Source organism: Sinocyclocheilus anshuiensis, unplaced genomic scaffold (genome assembly GCF_001515605.1).
Source record: "Sinocyclocheilus anshuiensis isolate Anshui unplaced genomic scaffold, SAMN03320099.WGS_v1.1 scaffold267, whole genome shotgun sequence".
Taxonomy (NCBI): domain Eukaryota; kingdom Metazoa; phylum Chordata; class Actinopteri; order Cypriniformes; family Cyprinidae; genus Sinocyclocheilus; species Sinocyclocheilus anshuiensis.
The window spans coordinates 3131995-3143505 of NW_015552637.1; the positions used below are offsets into that span (position 1 = coordinate 3131995).

Genomic DNA, 11511 nt, shown 5'->3' on the forward strand with positions numbered 1-11511 from the left:
GCTTGAAGTATTCGGCCAATCACAACGCACTGGATAGCTGGCCAATCACAGCACACCTCGGTTTTTCAGACCGACGAGCTTTGTAAAAATCGACGCGTTTCAGAAAGGCGGGGCATAGAGGAGAAACAATAATATACAGTATGTGGAAAATAATGTGTTTTTTTAACTTTAAACCGCATAAACACATTTCATTACACCAAATACACAAAATAATGTTCTTTTTAGCAGCATCATATGACCCCTTTAATGCCAGTGAATTTAATTAATTGATTGACTATTTGTTTATAACTTAAGAGTTTTGTGGTGACCAGAGCAAACATTGACTGATTTGACAGAGTTTATGCAAAATAGCAGCTGATTTCTTGTAACAACTCCCAATAGGAGTGACGACAGTAGAGCTCATGTGATTTGTCTTCTGGAGGTGTTGGACTGTAGTGAGAATGCCTACTAGCAACTAACGCAGCACAGCAACTTGCTGTCCTCCTGAGATTTAACTGCCATTAGTGTGAAGGCACCTTTAGAGGGGATAAAGTGGTGCAAGACCCTGCAGGGCTGAGCAGGCTTCAGCAGGTCTGAGGTACAGGATGATTGAAGAAGACTTCAGTCAGATGCCTTCATCTCATGATCTTCCTCTAACAGATATCTCTGAAACACAAGTCAATGGGACAAATCAATCGGGCAGTCAATGTGTAGGAAATTCATATTCGGAAAATTGCTGGACTTGCCTGTAATGTTTGTGTAGCTTTTCTTTCATTTCTTCTGCAGTAGGTGAGAGATCATCTGGAATTACATTGGTATGGCTTCAATAATGACAATTAACAGTAATTTGAGCTTCTAGTGCTGGATCAACTAGCGCCAGTCATCAGTAATGAAGTAAGGCCACACGTTAGTCTTTCTTTCCCTCTTCACTCACAGTGTGTCTAGTGAGACATGACTGCCCCCTACTGACCGCTTTCAGAATGACCTCACAACCTCCTGGAACTTTTTCTATGTACATTTAATGGCCTTTATACACAGCTATAGTTGACAATACGACTAATCTATAGCTGTTATCCAGCTGCTTTATTTAAGTTTTCTGAAACAGCGTAAAAGGGAGCATTATTTCAACTGAATCGCCGTTTTTGTCAAGGAGATTCAAAATGTTTAATGCAGGAACTAATCATAAAAAATCTAGTTAAATATCATTTTAATGCTTTTTTTTTAAATACTAATTTCACACATACCATTTTTTGAAAATTTGAATACAAGAAAACTGCCTCACTGGGACTTTTGTGAGCAGTTTTGAGTGATAAAGCCAAAGCAAGTGGATGTATTGAAATAGATAGTCTGAACTTCCCTGAAATTAATTGAGCTTCTCAACTCTAACCGTAATTTTTTAGTTTACATTAAAGACAGTTCATACTTGTGAGTCACGAGACAAGGAAGAATCAAACGTGTTGTTTACTGTAGTCCGGGTCAATGCTTAAATTCATGCGTCCTGGCTGGAACAACTTTTTTTTTGTTTTCATCTTTTCATAACGACTCCAAATGCTTCTAGTACATTGAGTTATATATATATATATATATATATATATATATGAAGTTTACAACATTAAAGTTCATTGAAAGTATGTTTTTTTTTACATAGCCTATTAAACGTTTACAAGTTTATAAAACAATTGATTTATAGCAAAAGCAGATAACTCCAACAGTCGTTTTCTGGCAAAAGCAGATAACTACACATTTCATGTTTTAGAGTAAAAAAAAAAACACTCGTTTAATCTTTGTAATCAGATCGCGCTATATGTGGAGAATAATGCAGGGCAATCAACTAATTTTTTTTAAAGTGGCGTTTATCGGTTTTTGCAAATGAACTCTTTGAGCGGAGGCTGGTGGGCTTGAGAATGGCGCGGCCGGCGGGCGTGCGGCAACCACATGTGACGACCCCGGGCTGGACTCCGCTTCGTCCACGGAAAATAAAAGTTACGCCTTCTTTCTTTGCGTGAACATTTGGGTGGCGTTATGCAAATCTTCCCACATAGTGACGTAGACAAGTGGGGGCGTGTTGGAACGAGGCTATTTAGGAGGGCGTGGACAAGTCTTAACTTTTATAAAGAATATCTCTTTGGATTTGAGACTTTAGTCTTTGCAACTTTAGGGATCTTAACTATGCACGAACAGCTTGTAACACTCCTAAGAGAAAGGAAAATTTGAAATTGCATCATATGACCCCTTTAAAGGTGGTCTCCAAGCCTAGCAGACTGGAAAATTCTCCAGATCCTTCTAAAACCAGCTAACAGACCAGCAGACAAGCTTAGGCTGGTTTAATACACCCCAATATCTAGTTTATTACTGTCATTGTATTGCATTGCATAATCCTTAAACCACCTAAACATTTAAGAATGGTGTGTTTTCCATATCTGTTTGTTCAACCAATATCAGATGTTCAGGATAATTTTTGCTAATTTATTTGGTGATGCTAGTGGCACAGAATTACATATTTCATCTTTAACATTTATGGATATTCACTTTGTTTTTGTTCTGTTGAATTGCACTGCTTTTGCTATGTAAAAATGTCAGTTTCATACAAATTAAAACAGTGAAATTTAATATATGAACTAGATAATACAGCAATAAAAAGTTTGTATTAGGCTAGCAGTTATATCCATTTGAATCATGGTAAATAGTCAGTCAAATAATTTGTATGTCATAACCTTGTCTCCCCTATTTGTGTAGCAGTCCAACTGGGCAGCTCTAGTGGTCGTACAGGACATAATTTGCCATGCAAATTCAGATGGACTCTTATCAAACACAGAATGTGTGTGTGTCAAAGAGAGAGAAACATTCAGACAGACTCATGTGTTAGTTCTTACAAAAGAAACAGACTCCATTCAGCCTGCACTAATCCAGATGGGAAGTCAAAGAGCAGAGCAAGTCCACGGCACCAAAGTCATTTCATCACTTTTTTTATTCATTTAGATAGTTTTCTGTCATGCTTAAGGAGGGGGGAAGGAGAGAGAGAGAACGGAAGGGAAAATGACCAACATTGGTGAGGTGTTTTTCTTGACACGACTTCCTCACTCTGTCTGCCTGCCGTTATCTGTTTAATTCATCCTCATATCTGGGCTGTCTTTACCCTCGCTAAATTTCCCTTTGACACGCATGCCTTCCTGCGCATAATCCAGACCTACCGGGCAGAATTAGCACCGGAGGAATTGATAGAATGACGAAATGGAGAGAATAGGACAGGTGGAAATAAAATGTCAGAGCGAACGGACTGATTTGACTCCGAATCAAATTGTCAGGCTCGATACGGGCCATGTTTTGGGGGAAATGCTGACAGATGAAAAGATGTCAGGGAAGAACGGTTTGAAGAAAAAGGGGTAAAATGACATGGAAAAGAATATTTAAAAAGATGAGCTCAAACTCTGTCTTAAACTTTCGATGCTAAACTTTTGATGGAAGGTCAAGCGTTTGGATGTGTATTTTTTTCTGGAGTATTTCAGTAGAACTTTTCCTGTTTTGGACCATTTTTGTGGTTATTGGTCATTAGTGGTGCGCCACTAGTAAGTTAGTAACCAACTATTTGAACAAACCCCCAAGTTACATGGCATTTAAAAATGATGTTAAAAATTAAAATTTTATTTCCATCTTTAAAGCAGCTGAAAAACTTTAAAACTGAATTATTTGCAATATATACTGAGTAAACAACAAGTATGTATAATTTGACTTTATATATGGTATTTATTATTTATAATTGTTGTTTTTATTATTTATTTATTTTTATTATTTAGATATTTACTAGTAGTTTTAACACACAAACAGATATATGTATATTCTCGCAATGCATTTATTTATTTTTATTTAAAAAAAAAAAAAAAAAAATGGGGGGGGGGGGGGGATCAAAAATACTGATAAGATAATAATGATACGAATTAATAAGAACAATATAAAATGCACTAAGGATTAATGAGCTACTGGATTAATGAATATTAATCAGGTTGTGTGCGTTTGCTCGAACTGATTCGCTGAAATCAAAACAGGGACAATAATAGGTGACCACCAGCCAATGAGATTGTCGTTTGCGCATTAGTTCCGCCTACTACAGGAAAACCCGGCAGTTCTTAAAAGCTGAAGAATTCCTAAAAATCCATACTAGGTTTTAATAGATAAAAAATAAATGAATTATGATTAATTTCATAATTTTTTTGCCCTTCAAATTTCTGAAATAACTACTTTTGTACATTTTAACCCTATAAAAATTCGAAATAAAAAAAAAAAAAAAAAAATTCTAGCTGTTAGTAGATTCAAATAATTAATTGTTTAACAAATTAATTAATTTCATGTTTTTTTTCTTATCTTTTCTGTATTTTTACTTGTAAATTACAACTTAAAAATAGCTGTCAGAAGAATACAATTATTTTCATGACTTTCTTTTAATTTTGGAAATAACTACATTTGGTTTTTCTTGTTTTAACTATAAAACGAAATTACAACTTAAAATAAAAAATGCATATTAGCTGTCAAATGAATAAAATAATGAAAGAGTTGTAATTAATTTGAAGATTTTTGTTTTTGTTTTTAAGGATGGTGGCAGTATTACTGGTTTAAAAACAGTTAAGTGCACATTTGTTTGTTTGTTTAACAGTGATAATTCCTGTTTGTTATTTGAAGAGGTTTAATAAAGGTTAAAAATTCCAGGCTGTTTGGTGAATTGGCTCATTAATCTTTTGTGAATCGTAAACATGACTCGCAGTGTGTTCTTTGCTCATTGTTCAAATGAGATGATATCTTACGAAACCGCATGTGGACATGCACAAAACTTTCCCTATAGCTTACATTTTTAAAATCACACATTTCATTTATTAAAGTATTCTGTAATTTTAGTTGCAGTCTGTCAAATCATTTGGGTTTTGAGGAGAGGCATTCTATTATTTTTTGAAGTGATCAGACTAACTAGATTTCTGCCTGCTGGATGATAAAACAAAAAGAAGAAGCAAAAAAGAAATCAGATTTTGACTTGGAGCAGTCAGCAAGCCTATAATACCCTAGCAACTCCCTAGCAACCATCCAGCAATGCTCCGGCAAGCTCCAGAGCATCAACAGAAGAGCTCTATCACGTGTGTGTTAGTGTGAATGAATGTGTCTAAATATTCTTCATGAGTGTTTCTGTGTCATTGATTCATTCTTCATAAATGAGCTGTCATTGTGAAGCATTAGACTGCGCAGCGAGGAGTCATTTAGTCCTTCATGCGCGGGTAATGACCGCTCAATTAATGCAGTTCATCACAGCAGACGCCTGTCACTGATTCTGCTGCGCTTCTGGCTCCAGTGTTCTGGCCTTTAACATCTCCTCATTGTGACCCTTACAATTAGTTTGAATAAAAGGTCTTTTTGGATTTTTCATGATATGACCCCTTCAATGTCTTATGTTTGTATATTTTTACAGGTACTCTCACCTCGTCCCGTCCCTGCAGATGATGCAGTTCTCTGCAGCCGCAGGCTTGAGTCGTCTGCTCATTATTCTGGGGGTGTTGAAGCCGGTCTTTCAGGGAGGAGACGTCTCAGAGGAACTCGTACAGCGACAGGTCAGTCCACAAACTCTATCTGAGCCTGCTAACACTTCATGGATTAAACTTGCATCCGTTTAGTCAACAATCCACCATAATTAACCACTATTGTGGTCACTTAATTTCAGGGTTAGCAGATTCTGTTTCAGTTTTCAATGTTTAAAGGCTAATTGTGTCTTGTAAGCAGATCAGAGTAAATGTACAACTAAAGGTTATGATGACACTGCTCCTAGTTTTCTACAATAGTGATTCGTAACCAGGGATACTCATACTCCAAAAGGTATTGAATAAATTTCATTCTAGCTGTGAATAGATTAATTATGATTGATTTCATGATTTCGAAGTTCTGACATTTGATTTTACCCATTTAACATATATAAAAATAAATGAAAACTTAAAATAAAAAATATATTACCTGTCAAAATATTAAAAACATTAATGGTGAATAATTTCAGGATTTTCTTTGAAGTTCTAATATATATATATATATATATGTTACTTTATTACAGCTTTTTAAAAAAAATTATACTTGCTACCAATAGATTAAAATAATTATTTTTTTAATAATTTCATTTTTTTTCTGTCAAAGTTCTGAAATAACTTTTTGCTGTTAAACTTACAAAAAAACAAACTTTCAACAGATTAAAAATTGTTTAATGAATCATTAATTTAATGATTTTCTTTTCTCTGAGGTTTTGAAATAACTCATTTTGATTTTACTTGTACACCTATAAAGAGAGAAAAAAAAAACATTAGCTGTCAAAAGATTAAATTAATTGTAATTTTATGATATTCTTTTCATTTCTGAAATAACTTGGTTTTACTTGTTAAGTTTTAATTCACAGCTGTCAAATGATTCAAATAATTAAACCATTGTGATTCATTTCTTTTTTTTCCACTGACAAGAGTTTTCATGATATCTGTTTAAAAACATTATTTAAGTGCACATTTCATCTTTGGCATTCGATGTTTTAAAAAAAAAGCAAAGCAATGTAAGTTGTGTCAATTTGCATTGACACCTGCAGACAATGACATAAGTAAAAATCACATCGTCCTTCGCTTATAGAAGTTGTACCGTTTTTTGTGGAACTTCAACGAACTTTATTACTGATGGTGGCGAGACAAAACAGGTTCTAGAACATGGCAACTTGGTGGCGCTGTTGCGTAAATTACAGCTGTCTCTATGAGCCGTCTGACATGCGGGGCAGGATTTCTGGAGAACAAGAGAAGCAGTTTAACGATCAGTTGTCTAAAATGAACAACTTTCCCGGATTGTGTGAATGTGAGGCGGAGGCTTTTTGAAACGCCTTCAGACAGGGTTTCTCGGGTCACGATGCAAAACAGCCGCGTGCAGTCAAGGTACGAGGCCGCTCTCTTCGCTCCAGTTCCACCCAATTTCATGCACGTTAACATGCGGCCACGAATATGCAAAACATTTATTCGAATTTTGAATGGCCCCCTCTTCCCCTCAAAAAGATACAGATTCCCATTTACGACATGAATCGAAGGTTGACCTGAGGAACGGAAGAGGTGATTTCGAGGAATGTTTCGCCTTTATAAGGAGGTTGAAATAATTAATGCACAACAGGAAGGTGGTGATGACTAGCTGCGTTTTTTTTCTATATTTCATACATGCCCATCCTTCCTCTCTATCTGCATAAAAACAGACACAGTGTTTTTTAAGACCTCTGTCTCATTTGTCTGGGAAAGATTAGAAGCATAAAACGAAAGCAATATGTTTCTTTGTAACGGTAGATTTCAACAAAACAAAACAAAATAAACGAGCTTTAAAATATCTGGCTGTTTGCTAGAGACAAAAACAACCTTGTGCTTGTGTTGTTGGTGTAAATGCGGCAGGCTGCTTGAAGCAAAATGCGTCCATGGCATGCAACTGTTTTAGTGTACAGTTATTATAAATGTATAAATAAACCTCAGGTCAGGGCCGTGCACAGACCTTTTGAGGGGCATGTGCTGAAACTGAAAAATTATGAGGTTTAATGACAGTTTGAGCGGATCCAACAAGATTTAGTCATGAGCTCTTTTTAATACCTTTCATTAGCTAAATATTTGTAAAGCAGACAGACAGATGTAAAGGGTGACCAATATCATTGATTGAAGGGAAAAAAAAAACACCATCACCAAAAAAAGGGCACTTTGGAGTGTAAGGGCAAAAAGGGCATGTGCTCTGCACAGGTTGAGCCCTACCTGTGCACGTGCCTGCCTCAGGTTATGGTTGCAACCATAGATGCATTTGTGCTGCATTTGGAAACTTCAGACATATCAATGGCGCTGGTGTTTTGGAGAACTGCTTGCATGGAAGCCAATAGAGATGATGCCCCAGTCCACTGAATAAACTGCTTTGCAAAAAAAAAAAAATATATATATATATCTATATCTATATATTGTTTTATAAGAGAGGCCACGTGATGCATTAGTCTCTGCATCTCTATGGTTGAGCTCAAATAATCAAACTGCACTACAGCTAATATCTTAGTTTAATACATGCTCATTTTATGGTTTATATTTAATAAAAGAAAAGAATATGAATGATTGCTGCCATATATTATACACTACGGTTTAAAAGGTTAGTGTCAAAAGAAGTCTCTTATGCTCATCAAGACTAAATTATTAGATTAAAAAATACCATAAAAACAGTAATTCTACAATTTTACAATTCTACAATTTAAAATAGCTGTTTTCTATTTTAATTTATTTTAATATGTATTTTATTCCTGTGATGCAAAGATCGATTTTCAGCAGCCATTACTCCAGTCTTCACTGTCAGTATTTGAAATAGAAATCTTTTTTAACATTATAAATGTCTGTACTTATTGTCACTTATGATTAATTTAATGTGCCCTTGTTATATAAGACTTGTGGAGAGAGAGAAAAATACTGACAGCAAACTGTTGAATGGTAGTGTATAACCTACTGACTTTTTGGACTTTTGTCTTATTTACAATATACAGAATGGTCTTTAAAAATGTCCACTATTTTAAACACCTTTTTGCTTTCACTAATTTAGCTACAGAGTGACATGCATTTTTAAAAGTACTAATATTTTGTCTCTTAATTAATATAGTTGCATGCATAATTATACAAATTGAAAAATGCAGTATATAGATTGTCACACCGCAGGCCATGTTAACTTAAGGTCATGCATTTGAAGTATTTCAGGCCAGATGTCAAGTCTATTGCTATTGCTCATAGAGACTTGTCAATGGATGTTCAAACTACAAATCACATGATTTAAAGAAATAAAGGAAAAGGTGCTGTCAGTGCTTGGACTGCACTTCTTTACACAAGAACACAGACAATCAAATAGCAATTAGTGGCTATATTGTGCTTTCATGTTAAACTGAGAGGAAGCGTGGCTCTTGAAATGCCTGTCGACATTTAATTTGACCGCTCTGTCTCTCAGAATGGAGGGTCTGCTCCTCTCGAGCTGTTGCCTCAAGTGTTGACTTGACGCTTTCAAGTGTGTCTGTCTGAGGTCACCGAGAGTGTTTTACATCTGCGTGTATATTACAATCACCAAAGAGTAAAAATTAAATATTGGAACAACTCGCGTTGTTTGAGCCACCTTGTCCGCCGTACAGTAATATATCTCTATGTAAATACATTTGTCTCAGCTATTAAGTGAAGCTAGAAATCAAATCAATGCATAAATCAGTGCTTGTTATGATTGTTTCTTGTGATTGTACTGTCAGAAATATCTGCTGTGTAACCCTGCCCATCAGAGCGCTGCAGTAGACGAGCATTTCTTTCTCAATGAGAGCGCATCTCAAGTCAGGTAACCACTTTAGCTTCAATTAATAGTTTGAGAAATGGCTGTACTTATTGTGGCCTCAAAAAACATACTTTCAACCACATTTCACATTTCGTTAGGACACTTTCGTTAATGAAATAACCTGTAATTACTCTGATAGGACACCTGCGTGAATTAAAATTTATTGCAGTAATTTTTTGTTTGTAATGTAATGCAATGAGAATTAAATTATTTTAAGTGTGATAAAATACTTCTAAAACCACTGTATATAATATGCATTGCACAGGGATTATTATAGTTAGCTAATTCTAAAAAAAAAAAAAAATTACTTGAACAAAAAAAAAACCTTTAAAATAAAATAAAAACTTAAACTTATTTTATTTTAACTAGTTGCCTAAGCAGCATTTCTCATTTTCATTTAGTTGATTTTAATGTACTAAAATAACTAAAACTTAAATAAAAAAGAATAAAAACTATATAGAAAAATGTAAAAAATAACATTTTAAATTTTAAAATTAAACCGATAATAATAATAATAAAAAAAACTAATAAAAATTACAAAAACACAGATGGAAAACTAACTTAAATTAAAATTAAAATGAAAACAGGAAAAACATTTAAAAAAAAAATATTAATAAAGCTATAATAGTATCTCAATGATACTAAAATAACACTAGTGGGACCTGATTTTGAGTTTTTTTCCCCGATAGCTAAAATCTTAGATAACTAAAAGAGATAACTTTCATTTCTGCTTTTTGAAACAATACATTTCATCGGACTACAGCAATAACAATGTTCATCATCATCATCATCATTGTTATTATTCATTTTGTTGAAATTTCTGATAACCAGTATGCAGAACTGATTTTTAATTTGCTTTATTTAGGCTTTTTGAAACTATAATAAATATGATGGATCTGCTACAAATGATTATTGCTGCAGTCCAGTAATATTAATTTATTCTTGTTAATTGTGCTAATTATGAATAATAATAATTATAATAATAATAAAAAAGCTGCTTAAGCAGAAAAGTTTGGACAGTGTATGTGTAATGCAGAAAAAAACATTGGTCAAACAAAGCAATTAATGGTGTGTTAATAAGCAATCTCTAGTGTGAAGTGTGAATTGCCTTCATTTATGCTGCTGTTTGAATGTCCTTGACATTTTCAGAGAGATCTCCAGATATAAGCCTCTCTCTAGCAAGACATCTGTGCATGTGATCACTGGGGGATCCTTTGATGATCAGCTTCCTTCAGATCTCAACCAAGTGAGTGTCTTTCACAGTCCCACTTTCTACCTTCATTTCTGAACTTTAGTTAGTTTTAATCAAAGGCAAATCCTTTGCTGAACGTCTCATTAACTGTCAGGTGGTTGCTGAACTTCAGAGCAAGTTTTTGGAGCGCTCTTATCCCAGTGCCAATCACATTCAGATTCGTGGGGCGGATCGTCACATGATCTACAAAAATCCATCCTCGCTTATCAAACATTTGCATAAGCTCGTGTCACAAAGGCAGTCCAACCAACAGAGGCAGTGAGATGCTTCAGAAAATGCAGCCTCTCTAATAACAAAAGATCAATAACAGCTCCTTCCCTGCAGCTGTCACATACTCTCTTCAGTGATGCAAGAGGCCAAATAACAGCTTCATATTTCTGCTTACAATGGAAACTGAAATCTCTGTAGTTTGTTTGTTGATGGATTGTACATTTTGGTGAACTGCTGAAGACATAATTTAACTGCATTTAACTGTACTTATTTTTTGTCAAAATGCCTTTTTATTAATGCGATTAAAGTCAAGTAAATGAAACTTGTCATGAAGTCATATGTCACGCATATTTCAGATTTCTTACAAACAATACTTTATTTAGAGGCCAAAAAGGTGCAAAAAATGCAAAAGTGTTCAGTGCAAAGAAAAAACATTTTCGATTCACATTGCCATCAGTGACATAACATATAATAGTCCTCCTGATTATATTTCAACTCTATTTATTAGCCTCTAAATAAAGTATTTTTGTAAAAATCTACCATTATGTGTGCTCCACTCCTTGTTGAACCTATGCACAAAAGTATTTATGTACTAACTCCAGTATTTCCAGTAAATGTAGAAATTATATTTTGCTTAAAATAAGAAAAAGAAAAAAAAACTAGGAATTTATTTGCAGCATTGAATTTTTTTCTATTTTTAAAATAATTTT

At 34.4% G+C, this 11511-nt stretch overlaps 1 protein-coding gene across 1 annotated transcript in view; it reads left to right on the plus strand.

Moving 5' to 3' along the window:
- LOC107666836 (uncharacterized) overlaps positions 1-11238 on the plus strand; it is a 26015-nt gene extending 14777 nt beyond the window's left edge. Inside the window, exons 8-11 of the mRNA XM_016458321.1 lie at positions 5429-5567; positions 9260-9342; positions 10489-10585; positions 10686-11238. Of these exons, the coding sequence (XP_016313807.1) occupies positions 5429-5567; positions 9260-9342; positions 10489-10585; positions 10686-10853 (487 nt within the window). The 3' untranslated portion in view covers positions 10854-11238. The remainder of the gene's footprint in view (positions 1-5428; positions 5568-9259; positions 9343-10488; positions 10586-10685) is intronic.
- Positions 11239-11511: the final 273 nt, after the last annotated feature.